This window comes from Camelus bactrianus, chromosome 11, assembly GCF_048773025.1.
Source record: "Camelus bactrianus isolate YW-2024 breed Bactrian camel chromosome 11, ASM4877302v1, whole genome shotgun sequence".
In the NCBI taxonomy this organism is placed as follows: domain Eukaryota; kingdom Metazoa; phylum Chordata; class Mammalia; order Artiodactyla; family Camelidae; genus Camelus; species Camelus bactrianus.
In genome coordinates, this window is record NC_133549.1 from 48,579,981 (window position 1) to 48,599,903 (window position 19,923).

Below are 19,923 nucleotides of genomic sequence, written 5' to 3' on the forward strand. Positions count from 1 at the left end.
TTATAGAAAAGAGGTCATGTGATAATGCTGTTCACTATGGATGATCCATCACAAAAGAAACCAGGAGTGACTTGGCAAACTGAAATTCACAGATAAACCGAAACACCTCCTTTAACCATATTCTCAACTAACCCCCTGGCTATTTCTCTTACTAAAACTACGAATTAGCCAAAGAGGCTTACTTACATGTATTTCTTTTTCTCATCCTTCTAGTTGCTGAACTAAAACACAAGTCAGTAGGATGGAGAAGAAAGGAAACAAAAGATGTGGATGACACAGAACTAGATGACCAGGTCCCAGAGCATTCTTGAAAATTTACTGCACCTGCCCCGACCCCCATCAGAGAGGAGATCAAAATAAAAGCTCTCTTTTTAGGGGGTAGCAAGGGTTAAATGGACATAATTATCAACTTAATTCTTTTTTTAAGAAAAATGTTCTGATTCTGATCTCAGCACATTAATCAGATTCACTTTCAAATTGCTAAGAAAACTCTGAGACAGAGAAACTGAAGATAACATGTTACTGAAGGTTGTGAACAGTTCTTTCATAACATCTTATTTAAAATTTTTAGATAGATAAAACACAGACTCGTTATCTGAGTTCCTGCTTCTAAGACCATTTTAATGTAAATTGCTTGAAGCTCATCAACTGATTGTTCATAACAACCTTTTCATAAAGAAGGCTAGTGCCTGCTGACTGGCTTTTGTTCGCACCTCTGACCAAAGGTTCTGGAATAGGCAGATGATTTCTTTACTAATGAGAAATAACAGGCATAACGATGCTACAAACCAAGAGCAGGTGTGTGATATTTGAAACGAGATATTGGTGGTAAAAATTCCAAGAACTAAGCAAAGCTTAAGAGAAAGAAGAGACAAAGAAAATAGGGAGTTGATTACTGGGACAACATACTGATTCCCTGTTAACGTCATAAAAATTCTTTATTGAACTCAAAAGGATGACACTCTTGGTATATCTCTCTTTGAGATAGGTAACTTCATGATTCACAAATCAAGCAACATAAGAAAGCAATAAAAATTCTTAATTGTATCTCTGCTCCCATAGCCTCACCCCTACCTCCCATAATCACTTTTAATTTCTTGTGTCTTCTTCCAGAGTTTCTTCATACAAAGATAAGCAAATATGAATATATTATTATTTTTCCTCTTTCTTACCCAAAAGGTAATTAACCTACTACATTCTTGTTCTGACCTGAAGGGTCTTCTGTGTCAGCTCCTAACCTCTGCATTGCTTTATAGCTGCATAGTACTCTACCACATAGGTAAAGGCATGCTTTTAATCACGCCTCTACTGATAGATTTGGGGTTGTTTCAATGTATCTGCAGAATAAACATTAAGTGGGACTGCTGGGTATCATGGGTTGAATTATGACCCTCCAAAGAAGGTTATGTTGAAGTCCTAATCCTCAGTACCTTAGGATGCGACCTTATTTGGAAAGGGGTTCATTTTAGATGTAATCAGTTAAGTCGAGGACTGGAGTGGGGTGGGCCCCTAATCCAATATGACTGGTATCCTTATGAGAAGATGGCCAGGTGAGGACACAGAGACAGGGAGAACACACTGTAAAGATAGAGGCAGAGGTCAGAGCTATACAGATGCAAGCAAGGGACCATTCAAGATTGCCAGCAAACCACCATAAGCTAGAAAGAGGCAAAGGATTCTCCTTCAGGTTTCAGAGGAAATATAATCCTGCTGATGTCTTGATTTCACACTTCTGGCCTCCAGGACTGTGAGCCAATACATTTCTGTTAGTTTAAGCCACCCAGTTTGTGGTACTTTGTTATGGTAGCCCCAGGAAACTAACACACTAGGTCAGAGGGTAAAGCAGTTATAATTTGATAATTGTTGCCAAATTACCCATTCCCCCATAGGGGTTATTCTAATTTACAGTTACAAGCAAAGTCTGAGAATGCCTGCTTTCCCACAGCCTTACAACAATCTATCATCAAACTTCTGGGTTTGTGCAAATCAGATAGATGACTTTAACACGAATTTCTCTAAGCATGATGACTTTAAGCATCTTTTCATATGTTAAAGGGCCATTCATATTTCATTTCCTGTGAAATGTCTTTTTCATATTCTTCATCCATTTTTTGGATTGATTTTTTTTTTTAACCTTCTCAACTTCCAGGAGTTCTTTATATATTAAAGAGATTAGCCATTTGTCTGCGATATAAATGAAACTATTTCTACCAGTCTGTCTTTAGTCTTTTAACTTTGTTTCTGGTGGGGTTTTTTTGTCCCACAGACATTTTTTTTTTGATACTGACAAGTTTGCTGGCACTGCTCCAAGCACTGGATCTTTAAACTACTTAACACATTTATGTTACAATATGTGTGATGAAAAATAAGTTTCTAGAGCACTCACACCCAACTCAAGGATATATGGCAAGATTCCTGGAACAACCTCACCACTTCACTATTTACTGGATTTCTCTCAGTGGGGACTAACCGGACCATGAAAATAAAAATGGATTAGGGTTAAAGGAAATGCTGAGAGGGAAACATCAGAAAGAGAGCATGAAACATACAATCACTGAGAACAGCTCCATAAACTTACTTGGAGTCACCGCTGAATGGCAATAACATTCTAAAGAATCAAAGGGAAGGTAAATATATATGCTGCTTAAAAAAATTCTTCTCAAAACCTGAATTCCTAAAGATCATGTTTTCAAATATGAAATTATTCTGTGCTTAACAAAGAGCTCTGCTGTAATTTTAAATAGCATTTCCCAGTAGGAAATGATAGCAGATTTAGAATCAAAGCTTGAGTACAAATCCCAAGTCAGCCTTTGAGAGAGACATGTATCTTGTGTGAGCCACAAGCTACCTGAGTCTCAACTCCATCTCCTATGTAATGGAGAAAATTCACATCTACCCCACCATAAAGCTGCTGGGCTGGAGCAGGGGCGAAAGTGCTTCAACCATAAAATACTAAATAATTAGAAGTCATTTGGTTATCCCAAAGAGGAGGTGAATTCAGTTTTTTTGCAACCTGGCTATCACATGATAAAATGATTCCCATACAAGTTACTTAGACTCCAGAAGAGGTCTGTAGGACACTTCAGAGGGAATTATATAATTGAAATGATGGTGCCCTAAGCATGCGGTGAAGAGGACCAAATGGGGCAGAGCTGGAAGTTACACATATGGAGTGCTTTGGTCCGTTTTTACTCCTAGACCCTCTTTCATAATCCCGAACTTCTTCTTTTTTTTAAACTTTATTGAGGGATAGCTGACAAATATAATTGTATATATTTAAAGTCTACAACGTGATGATTTGATAAACATACACTGCACATTGTAGAACGGTTACCAAGATCAAGATAATGAACACATGCATCACCTGACAGAATTACCTTTATTTCCCATGGTGAGACTGCTTAGGATCTTCTCTCAACTGCTTTCAAGTCACGATACTGGATTATTAACTACAGTCACACATGTGGTACACTGGAGCCTCAGAACTTGTCCTTTTAAGTGAAAATCTGTACCCTTTGACCTAAAATTGCAAACTTCTGAGCTGATAATTCTCACATGGCTTATGGCCTTGAGGTAAAAGACTCAAATTAATGATAAATGCATTAAATACCTTAATGCTCCTATTTTTCACCACCCCATCTAAATTAAGATCTGTGCCCAATAAAGTGATCCTATCAACTCTGCATGACTCAAGATGAGTTCATTGTCAGAGCCAAAAGAGCATGCAAGGACCAAGACTTAAGATTAAACTGTTCCACACATTCACTGCATGTTCCATATGTTCATGGTGAATATATTTCCATACTTTAATCACACAGCTCCCATACTCAGAACAGATATTATTAAGTACAAATAATATAAAGGGATGGTCATAGCTCAGTGGTAGAGCACATGCTTGGCATGCATGAGGTCCTGGGTTCAATCCCCAGTACCTCCATTTAAAAATAATAATAATATGCACATATCTATACAACTATTATTTACTCTGAAAAACAAGTTAGATGCCTTTGATTGTATGTATCTAGATTTTAATTTAATTTTTAATTTATCTTTTAATTACAGTTTCTCTTAATGAAGAAGAGATGAGTAAATTAACAGGGACTCTTCTGCTTCTTGATCAATTCACACCGCAGCCTACTTCTACATCAGACGAAGACTAAAAATAATCCTGCACAGCCCTTCCCTCCACTCCATCATCTAGTTTCTATTAAACAACATACGGAAAATGTTCACACCAGATTTTAAAAAAGCAGACACTGTGCTAAATACTGTGTATCCCTCGCATTTGTCAAATTTTTACTTTTTAGAATTCTTAAATTGAAAAATGTGGGAATTAAGCCAAAAATATCAAAAAATAGCACTTTCCTGAACTTACAGAGAGAATGGGAAGGTAGGGTGCCCTTGTGCTGCCGCCCCAGTGCCCCTCCTCCCCCAGTGGGGCTGTTTCCTGCCCGACGCTGACAACCAGCTAAAGACTCAACTCGCAAGATTTGGTCATGTTCCCCAAGCTGTACCCTGATATATGAAATTAGACAGATACTCATTCAATTAACAAATTTTAGGGAGACCCATTACAGGCAAGATACTGGGGTAATTTAAAAAGGCCCATGACACACCCAGTGCTCTCTAGAAGCTCACCCTCTGGGTTAAACAGCAAGGCACGTTCATAAGACACCAACTGAAAGGCGTCACCAAAACAGCCACCGGGAAGCTTCCCCTTGTGAGGCACAAGTAATTATGTGTTGTGTATTGTCTGTTCCCTAGACTTCGCTTAGCATCACCTGCCACTATCTCCTCCCAACCAAGGACACGGTATCATATGTGGGTTTACTCATGGAAAGCCATCTAGAAAATGGCCTTTCTAGTTCATTAAGGTGAAGAGAAAGGTCAAAAAATTTGTAAGTTTAATAGCAACTTGCAGAGCAGCTGCAATGCCTAACTTTAGGGGGGTGCCGTTCACCTGGAAACTGGACAGGTAGTTGGAAGCTGGTGAAAAGCCTTGGCAAACTCCTAGAGACAGAGATTGCTGCCTTTGGGCAGGAACACATTGTTCCAACAAGACTGCCATTGCCTTGGGTACCGGATTAGTTTGAAACTTGTATCATGGCAGCTGGGGCTCATCTGATGGGGAACCACCCAGGACATCCCAATCCTGTGTCTCCCTGCCCACCTTCATCTTACCACATGTGACAAGTGAGCTGTCAAACAACAGAGATCTTCAATTCTAATATGTGATGACGCAGGGTTGTTTGTTTTTTAGTGTTTACTTTTTATAAGTACTGGTAAGAACGTGGGGAAACTGTGATTTGAGCTTAACCAATACTGTTACATGTTCAGTAGTACTCTCAATATTTATCAGAAAAGAGCTGTTTTATAGTTTTCCTTTTAGGTATATGACTTAAAAATTTTGAGTACTTTTCAAATACAGGTTTTGTAGCATATATTTAGGAGTAAAACATAAGCCATCTTAAATTTTCCTGCACTGGATTCAATTTTTCCACATGACGTAGATCAATTTTCTCCTTTCACTGTCTCTCCCTATTCTCAGCATCAAGCTAATTCCTTAGCAGCAGAGACAGGGAAACAAAAAGTAAAGAAATTGTGATTTTACAGAGACAAAAGAATGGGGGGAGTTACCTATCTTTAAAAAGAACATAAATTTTTAATTTTCCAATTCTGATAGGATTGGGTACATTATCTAGACAGTCTGTTAAACCCTCTTTCTCCTTCAATTGCAGTTGCTGAGAATGGGAGACAGCTTTGGGAGCCTTTATTCTAAAATAGCATCCCAACCCCTCCCAGGATCTGTCTGCCAATGCAAATAGTTGACAGCTATGCCAACCTTACAGCTACCGATGTGAAATAACATCACTTTTATGAAGGAATAAGATTTACGAAAAGGTGTGACAGATGGAAGATAAAGGGTAGGGGAAAACAAGAGAAATCATGTAAAAAGATAATGAGAAAAATTCTACAGCAGAGGAAGGAACACAAAATTTGCTGGATGCATGGTCACCCTCTTAGGTTACTGTAAAAATAACCCTGGGCTTTTGTGTGAAGCAGCACACTTCAATGCAGATCTTTTTTTTTTTTTAATCTTAATTTTGCATAGACGACGCCTATAGTGCTTTCCAGGCCCCACTCCTCCCGACTTTGCTACAGCCTCCTCCCCATTTCTAGTTTGCCGATGCCTTGGGAACCATCCCCCTACTTTTTCCTACTCCTTCTTTCTTGACTGCTCTGTTTCCTTAATGTTCAACGTTCAGACAATAAGAGTCCATCATTATTAGCTATCCTCTTAAGGAAGAGCCTTCATAAATTTGGGTTTCTAAAGCCTTTCAAACACATCTAGGTAATTTACGGGTATTTTTTCTTCTAAGCTTTCTTTCAACCTTTAGTCAGTGTACACAAATAAAATCCTCTCTTCTAAATTGCCTCCTATTTACTACTAGCCTTTGTTTTTCCTAAGAACAGCATCTCCTTCTGCCCCTTTTCCAGTTTGTTAATGCACCATTCTAGAGATAGAATGGAAAATGTGACACTTACCACATTAATAGGGGGTCTTTTGAAGTAAAATGGTAGTTTCTCTGTTACGGTTATGCAGACTAAATCCACATCTAAATGTGTACAAGCAACCTGTCAAAAAGAAAGGAACAGGTAAAGTCAAAAGGAAAACTGGCACAAGTTAAGAATGGGGTGGGGGAAAACCAGCTATAAAGAAATGTAAACAGATACAGCTCACCCCACAGGCATTCTAAGGGTCTGTGTTCAAATACATCTGTTCCTTTACAAAGTCAATGGTGAGCCATTCCTTCACGTTTGGTCCGAATGGTTTAACTATAATCCAGCTGAAGCAGTGGGTATGTCTACAGACCATCTCAACAGACAGGGTCTAGAAACCCTCTAATTCATGGTTGGCTACATAATGATAGGTTGTTAAGAGAGGTTCAGTTTCTGGAAGGTTACTTTAGATTGTTCAGAAAAAGGAAACTAACTCTTCTGAAATCCAAGGAAAAAAAAAAAAAGCCAAAAGGAATGTATGCAGAGTCCATTTACTCTGGAAATTATTTCTGTGCCAAGAATTGTCCCAGGCCTGTGGCTCGTATCAGTATGAATGGTGAAGAAACACTCACCTGGCACTGCCAATGGCATTTTGTTCAAATGCTAATAGAAACAAAGTGTCCCCATAAATGGTCAAAACAAAGCTGTTATAAATCAAACGACACTGAATGCATTTTTTTCAACTTTTCATTTCCCTTTCCTTTGTCCTCATTTTTGCTATTACTTGTTGATGATACTCTGCGTTTACTTTCAAAAGAAATTTGAAACTGCTTACAAAAAAATACCTGCAAGATAAAAGAAACAGATAAGGAAATCAGGGTAAAGGAAGATCAGGGAAGGAAAATAAAGCCGGGGAAAGGTGACTTGCACAAAAGTGCAGGCCAAAAGACGGTACTAAAGATGCATATCTGGCTCTCAATTTGCCATTATTTGATTTACAGCGATAAAAAGAATTGGCTGTTTTATACTATAATAGAAACGAGACTTACTGCCCTTGCTGGTGTCTATAGGCTTGATGAACAAATTCAAGCTGCCAGGGTGGCTATGCTGGCAAACCAATGTCAGTGGCAAGACCAAAGGAAAGGGCAGAGCAAGGAAGATGGGTCAAGAGGGGATGACAATGCCCTGTAGGAGCGGATCCACGTTCAGCAATGACAGGAATGTCGCATCTTGTCCCTTTTCCTCAGAATCCCCACAACAATCATTCCCACCCCCACCCAGGGCTCTAAGAAGCAGGTAGTGATCAGAAGCTGCCTGGCTTTAAGACACTCAGACAACTGAGTAAGCCTGGGAATTAATGCTGTTTTGGCAGAAACACTTGGCTCATAAATGATCTGCCCCATCCCAACAGCTACAGCTGCCCAACTCATAAAAGAGTCATCGAAAATTTGATAAGAATAGGCCAAGGAAAGCTCTGAGTAGCAGATAAAACAGAAAACAGGTTCAGCTCCTGTTTGCCTTCTTAAAACTATCAGAATGGCAAAGAGCAAAAAGTTCAGGAATAAGCAGCTGACACAAGAATGAACAGGGCTTCACTGGGTCTTTACATCAGTCCAGGGTCTTGAAAAGCATTTCAGCAATAGGTATCAAAAATATACACGTACACATCAGCAAATCTCATCACTAGAAAGGTATCCTATAGAGACTAGAAATATCTTCTACAGCTATATACCCTGCATATGTTTGGGGTTATTAATGTAACGACAGCCACTGCAACACCAATCACAGAAGAACAGACACAATTAAACATCCCTCAATTTTACTTAAAAAAAGGATGGCCCCTTTATATGATGGAATATGCTGACTCCTTAATCAGAATGAAGTTCTTCTCTGATGGATATTATAGAACCATCTCCAAGATACACTGTTAGGTGAAAAAAGCATGGTGGTAGGGAGCAAGGAAGGAGAGAGGGAGAAGGGAAGGAAGGAAGGACGGACTAGGTAAATAATATTTCTGAAAAGACACACAAGAACTGCTGGCAGTGGTTGCCTCCGGAGAAAAGGAGAGGGCGTTTTAGGTGGGAGGAAGGCGTACTTTTCAGTGCATACCTCTTTGCACTGTTTGACTTTATTATTACAAACATAAATGATTCTTAATTTTAAAAAGCTGATTCATTTCTCAAACACCTACGAAGCATTCTTCCCCAGAGTAAAGTTAAATTAGGTTTTTTACTTACGTATTGCTCCTTTCTTCCCTTTTCTATATAACAGTGGTTAATTAAAAAATACCCCCTGTGTGGGTTTAAGTACATGCATTGTAAGAAACTTTCAGTGACAAAGGACAGCTCCACTTGGCTCCCTCTACCACCAGTAACTTAGAATGGCCCAAATCAAATTATTTTATTATTTAGCTTTCTATTAATTCAAATGTTCAATTAATAAATTCAGATAACTACAAAATAAGTTAATGTTCATGTTACGATGAAATGCTTTCTAAATCATTAAAAAAGATTAAATTATGTCCAAAGAATATTTGTGGCTAAGCATATTGTTACAGTGGTTTTTACAGGTTGTGTATGAATTCATATCAACTGTTCTTAAACTTTTCTTTTTTTTGGCCAAGGACTCCCATGAGGATTTAAGGAACACAGAGTCCTAAAAGCGCACATATACCCACATACATTTATCTTTGACTTTATGGAACAAGGGGAACAGGAGTGTAGGAGTTCAGTCTCCCCCAATTCCCCTTCATGGATGTCACGTTGATACATATTGGTATTCTATGACAAACAGCATACAAGGCAGAACCGGGACGGCCCAGGGCAAAGAGAGGTGCCCAGCAACCATGCCTCTCGACCTAAAGTGCATTAAGAAAAAAGCCAAAAACCCTCCCCTAAAGAATTTACTTAAAATGGAGATTATCAGGCCCCACTCCCAGTAATAATACGAAATTCAGTAAGCAGGGTCTAATAACCTGCATTTTAACAAATTTCCCGGGCCATTCTGGTGCTTGGAGCCAGACCACACCTTGAGAAGCACTGCCTTGAAAGCTATGCCCACATGTTGGTGGCTCCACTACAACAGTGCTCTGCAAAGGGGAAGCCGTGGACTTTGGAAGCAGAAAGAAAATGGAACTTCTGTTTTCATTTCACTGACTTACATTTTGCTTTGTTTTCTCTGTGTATATTATTTCATAAAGCACAATGGTATAATGGAACGTGCAAATAATTTAAAAGAAAATAAACACACATGCAATGGGGATGCAGGCTCAGTATCTCAGTATTTTCTTATATTGATAGTGTACATACTCAAAGTAATTTGACGACCACTGGACTGAATAACCTTGAATTCTCCTCACCCTCTCCAGTCGCTTTAAATCCTAAATGGGAACAACGAAACTGGAAGCTCCTGAAACATTTCTGCAACTCTTCCTGCCCACAGTCCTCGGCCACTCTCGTCCTCCCAAGAAGCCCTGGCCTGGACTCTGCTCACAATCTTTCATCTTTGCCTTATCCCCTGGGGTAACCATGGAGAGGAAGCGTTTACCACGAGATACCTTTCAGGTACTCTGATTAAAAACAGTATGTTACTTCCCATGGAAACAATGCTACTTAAGGTGGTTAGGTTTTATACTAAGTACTAACGTGTGTAAGAACACGTTTATGACTCATTTTAGAGACCTAACTTCGTTTCAGAATACCATATCATAGGGACACTTCCTGTTTACAGACCAAACAAACAAAATCACTTACAGAATATGACCTGTTAAGCAACAGACTGTTGCCATTTGACCCAATTCCAAACCATAACATGCTTTCAAAAGCTTTATGATTAAAAGAAAGATGTCTTTTTAAATTGATTTTCTATAGAAAACAGAGAGAGTGCCAACTTCAACTGAGTCCTAAAGAATGGGTAAAATCTGGACAGATAAGATGCTCTGATTTTAGAAACTATTTTCATGTAGCTTTTTGTGTGTATCTGTACAGTCAGTTCCAAACAAATACTGTCAATTATTTATGGCTTTCTTCCATCTTTCAGAATATTTCTAAATGTTCCACATGCCATCAAGTATGTGTCCATGCTTTTGAATTAAAACTTTTGGATAATATGAGAAAAACAGGTAATAAGATAAATGAGTAAGATAAATTTGCTAAGTCAAACTATAATGTATTCTAAAATGCAAAAGTCCTAGCTCTATGACATATTACCTGAGACTTAGAGCAAATCATCGAGTCTAAGTCTCAATTTTCTCTTCTTCAAAATGGGGATCGTAATAAGCATCTGTCCTGATTATTCCCAGGAATGCTGTGTCAGAAGTAATAAATACGTAAAAGCCTTTTGGAAGGTTATATAAACGTATGCTTTCTGGCCATAATCTTACTTTGTAAGTGTTTTATTTGTTTCTCTAATCACCAGTAAATGACTATGGAAATGTAAGTTGTAAGCGCTTCAAAATTAATCCAGAAAACAAGTGTATGATAGAAAATTAGGTACATTACCGACTTTCAGTCTATGTTACAACTGAGTTCTATTTAACAACAAAACTAAGTTGCTGTTAAACAAATTTGGACACATCCATGGTTTTCCTTAGGTTTTCAGCACTTAATCAGAATCCCTTGTGGAATCTGAAAAAACAGAAACCCAAACTCAATCCCAAACCTTCCAGATCAGAATCTCCAGTGATGGAGATCTGAATGGGCCTGATTTTAAAAGGTTCCACAGGGGTCTCTGGTGACTAAGAACCACTCAATTCTACTCATTTTTTTTTCTGAAACAAAATTCTTGACAGTTACTATAGCTGAGCATTTTATAAAGGGAGTCACCAAAAAGGGAGAATTCACAGATAATTTGTGCTGTTTCCCTGCATTAATATATATGATTAAGAATCGTTAGTATGCCTTGAAAACGAAATTTAACACACACCAGTCTTTTTAGTCAATAGCTCCATCTACTGGATAAACTTAGGGAAAATCTTCCTATAATTTTAGAACAGATTTTGCTTAAAAATGAATTACGCTGAAAATTAAAACATCAAAGACTGGTTCTTTTTTTCACCCTACAAAATCCCTTTGGTGGATATACTTTTGGTAGATGACTACTTTTTTGAACCTCGATAAAGACAACATTCCAAACTTTCTAAAACTGGCTCCACCTCATTTTATACAGCAAAATACATTCCTGAAAAACTATATTGATTTTTTCCTTGTCTGTTATCATTTAAAATGCCCAGTGTGTTCTGACTCAAACTGACAAAATGAGCACAGATGTTAAACAACTTTCCCTCCTGAAAAGTTACAGAAAAGGCCATTTGAAAAGTCAAAAGAAATTAAATTCATAAAGGTTCTCAGAATACAAAAAGAAATGGCATCCACAGATGTATGATTCTGAAGGATTTCTAGAAGACAGCACCATGCTGGCATATGGACCGCTTCAGCACACAAAGGAGAAAGCTAAAACCCAGAAGGGATCTTTTACGCCACAGGAGAACCTTTCTTCCCACTGAGGTGCTAATCTTAGAGCTAGAAAGAGATGGACCGTTTACCTAAGAGAAGTTTCAAATGAATGAATGAAGCAGAGATAAAGAAACAGAAGAAAACTTCCTCTCTTAATCTCAACCCATCATGTATCTAGCAGCATGAATAAAACAAAACAAAATAAAAACACATGCCACCCAAATACACACTTATGAAATTCCAGAACTCCAAGTATAAATGAAAAGTCCTAAAATTTTCCACATGAGGTGAAACAGGTCAACAACAAAGGCGTAACATCAGACTTCTTACATAAAATAGCAGTACTATTTTTTTTTCTTTTTTACTATCTGTTACTTACATGAAAAAGTTTTTCTGTCTTTGGAAAAACTGCAACGATATCATACAGCCGGACCCTTGAAGAAGTTGCTCTCTAGGAATATAAAAAGAACGTTACCATATAATAACAACCAAAAATGCACATGGAATGCTGACTCTTGGCCTGGCGGCACTTATATTTCAATGGTGTAACACTTCTAATATGCTACTGACACTTCTGCTTTGCTTTGTAGGCTGACAGAAAAGACCTTTTAAACACACACAAACTTAGATTCCAACATCCATCCCACCAATTATCTCCCTTCCTTCCTTTCCATATTGTTCTGCTTCCACTGTGTACCAAGCATTTTGCTTGAGATACAAAAATCAAAGTAGATAGCTCTTGCTCTTATAAGCTACTGGAGGAGCTTGCCAGAAATTTACTGAGCACCTGCTACGGGTAGGGGACTAGGGACACAAAAATCATTTAAGGCCTATGTCTGCTCTCAATGGAACTTACCATTTTTTATTTTCTTGTGAGACAAGAAATACATATGACTGAGTGTGATGTGATTAGGTTCACAATGAGAATACTGTTAAGAACAAATTAAACTGCTAAACGTGCAAGAAAATACCCAGGAGTCCTAAGACAGGAGAGGAATATCTCAGTTAGAGAGAAAAAGTTATTGTTTAAAAAAGAAAATCTCCAACTTACACTTTAAGTGTGTACATGTAAAAAGGCTGGAAAAACAGATATTCAAATATACAATCTCTGAATGATGAGATGATATGGGATATTTCTTCTTTGCTGATTGGCACCTTTTACATTTTTTTTAATCTCTTGTTTTGTAAAAAGAAAAGACGTGAGGAGGATAGGGGAGGGTATATAGCTTAATGGTAGAGTGCATGCTTAGCATGCATAAGGTCCTGGGTTCCATCCCCAGTACCTCTATTTATTAAAAAAAATTAAAAACAAAACCAAAAAAAGTTTAAAAATTAAAAAACTAATTATCCTCTCCCCCCCAAAAAAGAAGAAAAAAATTGTTTTAAATTAGAGGAGGAAAGAAAAGGGTTGAAGAGAAGCAGCAGGTATTGTGCTTAAACAGGAAGGAAAACCAGCCAGGCAGGCGTGTGCTGAGACAGGGCAGGCTCAGGTCTCAGAAAAAGTTATGGATCCAGGACTCTCTGCCTCTGCTTACATGTTACCACTTGTGAAAGGGACAAAAAGGGGCCACCAGGATGTTTATGATAACCAGAGACAATGAAAGTCTTTGTGACCATCAAAAGTCAGCTTCATGTATGCCTTCCAGGGCTCCGAGAACCAGAATGCTGCCCGTGATTGTATAATATCCCCAGATTTGGCTTTCCACAATTTCGTTAGCAAGGCTAACTGTTGGAAAGGAGGCTAGTCCCTGCTTGATTCCTCCTGCTCCATGAGAGAGAAGGCCATTCCAGCTAACGATAGAGCAGCTCACCTTCTCAGGGATCTATCTCACTTTCTCTCTCCCTCACTGGATCCCTCCCATCAGCACCAGACATTCTTAGGTCTGCCACCTAACAAAAAAAAAGTTGACAGCAGGTTCTCAGCCGCCAGCCTCCCGATGCCTTCTGTCCCCTCAGGGATTTAAATTTCTCAAGCAAAGTCAGCAGCACACACAGTCTGCATTTTCTCATTTCCTATCACTTCCACGGAAATGGTTTTTGCAAAGGCAACCAATGACTTCCTCGTCCATAGGGGACTTGCCTGTCCAAGACATTTTTCAGCCCTTCTTCTCCTGCTTGACTACGTGGGCACGCTGATGCTGCTGACCTTCTCACTTTCCTGGTTGTCCTCCTACTCCTCAGAGTCCCTCTTCATCCTCTACTTCACTATTCAATGCTGAAGTGCCTCAGGACTCTGTCCTAGACCTTGTCTTCCAGCACTGCACTTTGATCAGGGAGTCTCATCCATTCTCGTGATTTCAATTACTCTCTACAGGGTGACTACTTCCAAATCAGTATTTTTAATTGGAGTCCCTCTTCAACACCCTTTTTTTTTCCAACCACCCATTTGACAATCTCCACAGGAACTCTCACTATAACCCATCTGTCCAAAACATGATGCTCTCAAATTTCTCTTTCTATGCCCATCTCAGGAAATGGTACCATCTACCTACCTGGTTGCTCAGGCAAAGGCAGGGAGTCATCACCCTGTATCTAATCAACAATAAATACTGTCACCCTTCCCACCCAACCCCAATGCCTCTCTAATCCCTTCCTTTATCTGCTCTGATCAGTTTTCTATAATGCAAATCTCATAACTGTACTCCCTTAGTTAAAACCTTCAAGGGCTTCTAACTGATCACCCAGACCTACCTCCCTAACCTCATCTCATGTCAGACAGCCCACCAGGCTCAACTCAACTGGTACTTCATTTCCCAGAAGGCACCGTGTTCTTCTTGGATTCAGGACCTTGCATAATCCATCCTGTTTGTGGGAACATTCTCTCCCCTATGTGGCACCCATAACACTTACTGATTCTTCTGGCCCCAGTTTGAACATCAACTTTCTCAGGTTGGCCCCCTGTTATACACTCCCAGGACAGAATTTACTACCTCCTACTTTTAAAATATTCCTCCCATTTTTAAAAGGATTGTGTCTGTATTATTTAGAAGAGTAATATCTCCAGCATCCACCTATGTCTGGTTCATTTAAGTTCAATGAATAACAGCTGCCAAAAGATTCTTTAATTGTGGCATCCTTATACATGTGCCATGAGTAAAGAGATTCCTTTATACTATGTGAATTTTGAACTAAGGAGAGCAGTCAAGTGTCATGCACTGGAAGTGGGGGGAAATGTCAGAAACGGGGTGAGGTGAAAAACAACACTGTTCAACATTAATCAGTGAAACTTACAAGGTGAAAAAGAAGGAAAATAACTAACTTACCAAAACATTGCAGTGTGATGGATCTGAAACGATGATCGTCAGTCTCGTTAAAATTTTAATTGGTTTTGATTTTCCCTGTGATCAAAAAACGCACACAATAATAAATGATTGATTTTACTCCTTACCAGTGGAAAGTACTCATTAAAAGGTACTAATAAGGGATAGTGAAGATCAGAAAAGGCTAGTCCACATTCTCAAGAAATGTAGACTACAGGTGTACCTTGTTTCATTATGTTTCGCTTTGCTGTGCTTCACTGACATTGTGTTTTTCACAAATTGAAGGTTGGTGGCAACCCTGTCCTGAGCAAGTCTATTGGCACCATTTTTCCAACAGCATTTGCTCACTTTGTATCTCTGTGTCACATTTTGGTAATTCTCCCAATATTTCACATTTTTTATTACTATATTTGTTATGGTAATCTGTAAGCATTGATCTATGATGTTACTACTGTAATTGTTTTGGGGCTCCACAAACTCCACCCATATAAGACACAGAATTTAATCTATTGTTGAAATGACAACAAATGATTTAGAAAATTACATAAACTTAATGGATAAATCAGTGGCAGAGTCTGATAGGACTTACTCCAACTTTGAAAGAAGATCTACTGTGGATAAAATGCTATCACACAGCACTGCATGCTACAGAGAAGTCGTCAGTGAGAGGAAGAGTCAATTCATGCAGCAAACTCCCTATCATCTGATTTTAAGAAACTGCCACAGCCAACTTGACCTTCAGCAACCACTATCCTGATCATCAGGTAGCCTTTAGCACTGAGGCAAGACCCTCCACCAGTAAAAAAGATTATAACTTGCTCAAGGCTCAAACGATGGTCAGGATTTTTAAGCCATAAAGTATTCTTAAATTAAGGTATATACGTTGTTTTTTCAGACCCTAAAGCTACTTGACTTAATGGACTATAGTACAATGTAAGCATAACTTTAATATGCACCGGGAAACGAAAACATTTGAGTGTCTTGCTTTATTGTGGTGGTCTGGAACCAAACCCGCAATGTCTGAGGTATGCCTGCACAGCTAGAGAAAAAGAGATGTACGTATACTAAACTACATAATGAAATAATTTAAAGGTTGTAAGACTTCAGGAAAAGATCATCCAAGAAGCACCGAATTGACAGAAGTACCGACTTCACAGACAGCTAAGTCTTCATGGAAGGGTAAGACTGGTAGACAGAGGAAGGGACAGTGCAGGTAAGAGCACACATCTGACTGGGTGTGTCTGAACTGAATGAACTAGTATTATGCTATTTAAACAAAACACCTACCTGCACAATTGGCAAAGTTGTAAAGAGTTCTGAAACAGCTACTGGTTTTTCAATTTCCTACAACAAACAATAAACAGTCACCCTAGATGGTACACATTAATGGGATGAAGCAGAGTGGAAAACGTACAAGCGGTTTTGAGCTAAGGTAATTAAAAAAAAAAAAAACCTGGCTTTCAGAAACAGTAAATAAGTTGTGTGTGTGTGTGTGTGTGTGTGTGTGTGTGTGTGTGTGTTTAATGAAGAAAACTGACAAGAGAAGAAGCAGCTGAGAACATCAATGGAGAGGAGGGATGAACAATAGTTTTTGGAATTAACCAATCTAAAACGAGATACAAACACTTACTAGTATCTTTAAGAGGGAAATCAATTAGTAATGAGCCCATACAGTAAAATAAAAAGGACTAAACGTTGTAATTATAGTTTAGTCAGTAACAATGCATTTTTTAAGTTACTGAAAGTCACTCAACATCAAATCCACGTTAGGAATCCTTACACCATGCCCTAGCACTTCACAAAAAACTTTATCACTTATACAAGTATGCATCAGCTCAACTGCTAACATGTAAGACACTGCAGAAAGAGTGAGTGCACCTAAGAAATACATATGTAGCATCCATATGACCAATATACACACAAATAATTACAAATGCTGGTTATTATTAACTTCAGAAATTATATTTTACCTGTTTCTTTTCCTTAAATTCAACAACATGATTGATGGCAACAACTGAATAGCCCACTGAAAAGACAAATTGAACATTCTTGTTAAATATAACCACCTCTTGTTTCTGGACACAGAGGCTCATCCCAATTCATGTCAAATGAGAAGGTCACTAGCAGGATGGGTATGGGCTCTCGGGTCAGGTCAAACAGCCTGTTTTCAAATCTAAGCATTACCACTTACAAGTTACTTAACCTTAAGTTTCAAGTTCTTCATCTGTCAAATGGTGATAATAACAGAACTTCCCTCATATGTCCATCATGAGAAGTAAATGAGATAACACATGTAGATGTTTTAGAACAGTGCCTGGCACATAGTTAGGGCTTCACTTGACCTCAGTGATGTATTATTAGCGTGATACCAAAGACCCTTAACTTTGTGCATCTCCTTTCAACCATCATTCTCTTTCGTGTCCCTTTGTTCATTTTCATTTGTCCCTTTTCATCTCACTGAATTTATACTTTTTGACTGTCACTTTTATTCTTACTCATTTCTTTTACTTTTTACCCTTTCTACTTCTTCAGAGGCTCTTTTGCTAAGGAGAATGGAGTAACGACTCTTTCACACCTATGTCCACGTTCCCCTTTGAGCTGCTCAACGTCAAGAGATTGGGAATTCTTGGAAGCCAGGGCCTTGCTTTAGCAACTTCAACACAGCACTGTTCTGGATATCTGGACTACCAAAAATATGTCTAAATCATGACTCCAGTATCTAAATTATTTAAACACCAACGGGAACAACAGGATATTAATATTAAAAAATAATGCATATTAATGCCAAAATAGTGGTCCTTCCTCTCATTAGTTCGTCCAATTTCCTTCCTTTCTTCTTCCCTCAAATATTTACTGAGCATCCATTACTTGACAGGCCCTGCAGAAACCTCTTTATTTTTAAACCCCTCTATGCCCACTTAGACACTTTACTTTCTAGGAAAGATGACAGCAGTGGTCATTAACTTCAATAATTAAAATGAGGTTTTACTTCTCAGGGCTTTTGCTTCCCTTAGATTTAAATATGAGTAACATTCTAGCTCCCCTCCCCTCGCCTAGTAATTCCTCCGCCCCCACCTACCCTTCCTCTAAAGAACATTATTCCAACACTCACAACCACATATCCCTTCCCCGCTTCTCGGAGCCCTCACAGCACTCCCCGTTTTTGTACCATTTTCCCACATTTGATAGCGTCAGAAGACTGTTCTGAGAAGTAGGAAGGGGTTGAGAGACTGTACACTTGGAAGCCCCCGCGGCTGCCAGCCATGAGCTGTGGGGCCCTATGCAATCCTTCTCCCTGCCAGGGCCTCAGTTTCCTCGACTTACAAGAAAAGAGGTGCTGCACTGGGGAACAGCTTTCCGTGCTTTCGAGTTTCCCGCCCCTGGAATCAGAGCAACCCCGCAGCCGCCGTCAGCTTCCAGAGACAGCCGGAGACTCGGGGAGACCGGAATGAGGCCCGGCCGGGTCCCTCTCGAGCGTGGCCCGACGGCCTAGGGGGCAGGGAGGATGAGTGGGCCCCGAGGCCCGCGAAACTGGGGCGACTCACGGTGAGCGGCGTTCTCCACGAGACAGCGCAGCGCCTTCAGGTCGGAACCCGCTCGCAGATCCAAATCCGCGAACACCGCCATGCTGCAGTCACATGACCGCGCGCGCGCTTCTGCGCAGCCGCGGGGCCCGCCCCCTGGGGCATGCTGGGAAGTGCAGTCCGCCCCTCCCGCCAGCGGACTAAGTAGGGTTCCCGGGTTCCTGGCTCGCTTTCAAGAACCAGCAGAAGTTAGTGTGTGGAAATCAACAGTCTCACTTCAGTCCTTCGTCTCCTTAGGAATGAGAATGCTTTACCATGAAATAATGTAGACAGTGATTCTTTCGCAATGTAAGTATACAAAATCTATTGCGCGCCTACCGTGAACCAAACGCTTTTGCTAAGTGCTGGAAACCCTTCTTAAAAAGTCATTAGGAACTTGTGTTTCTTTCCCTCCCCTAAAGTCCATTTGTTGTCTAAAATGTACTTAACGGGAATATGGGGAAACCGACCTGACAAACTTGAAAGACGACTGCCCGAGAGAAAAGGTCTCTTTGCCCAATCAGAACTAGCGGTGTCGCAACACGCTGGCTCTATTACAGTCCCCAAACACGAGATGGCAGGGCTCTCTCTAGGATGCGTGGTTATCTCCAACACTGGTTTAGGCAAAAACAAGTTAGATGAGGGAGGTGCAAAACTGAAATGTTTTACAATTTTCCATCTGAGGAATGTTCAAAGTGGTATATATCCCACATATTTGATGTTTCCACACTTTTGAACTTAGTATAAATGAACTCTTGAAGATTGATAAGTCAATTATCTGAGAACATAAAACTGTGGAATTGTAGTTTACATCAGTGCTTCTCCAGCTGTCTGTGATGAAGGGTCAGTCACCTCCCTTGCACCCCCATTCTTCCAGGACTAGTAGGTGATCCATTGTGCATTACCAATAGGCAGCTCTGGCCTCAAAAGATTAATCTGATAACATCTGAACTGCTCTATACTTGGCTGAGTAAGAAGAGTCCACTAACTGGGGGCTTGGGTATCCAGACAATGCTGAAGGGCTGTGAAAGTTTCTAAACATTTTCAGTTTCTGTACTAACTTATCACACACAGCACACAGATGACTCTGGTCTATGGGCCACATCTTGATTCGTACTCCTTTACTGACTTCTTTCTTAGTCTCAG

At 39.6% G+C, this 19,923-nt stretch overlaps 1 protein-coding gene and 1 non-coding gene across 2 annotated transcripts in view; one reads left to right on the forward strand and one right to left on the reverse strand.

The window, feature by feature from the left end:
- RPP30 (ribonuclease P/MRP subunit p30) overlaps positions 1-19,075 on the reverse strand; it is a 31,433-nt gene extending 12,358 nt beyond the window's left edge. Inside the window, exons 1-6 of the mRNA XM_010971229.3 lie at positions 18,760-19,075; positions 17,185-17,240; positions 16,502-16,558; positions 15,218-15,292; positions 12,334-12,405; positions 6,547-6,636 (exon numbers count right to left, since the gene is read on the reverse strand). Coding sequence (XP_010969531.1) covers positions 6,547-6,636; positions 12,334-12,405; positions 15,218-15,292; positions 16,502-16,558; positions 17,185-17,240; positions 18,760-18,841 — 432 coding nt within the window. The 5' untranslated portion in view covers positions 18,842-19,075. The remainder of the gene's footprint in view (positions 1-6,546; positions 6,637-12,333; positions 12,406-15,217; positions 15,293-16,501; positions 16,559-17,184; positions 17,241-18,759) is intronic.
- TRNAA-GGC (transfer RNA alanine (anticodon GGC)) lies at positions 3,864-3,937 on the forward strand. Its single transcript has one exon. It is a non-coding gene; the product is annotated as a tRNA-Ala (tRNA).
- Positions 19,076-19,923: the final 848 nt, after the last annotated feature.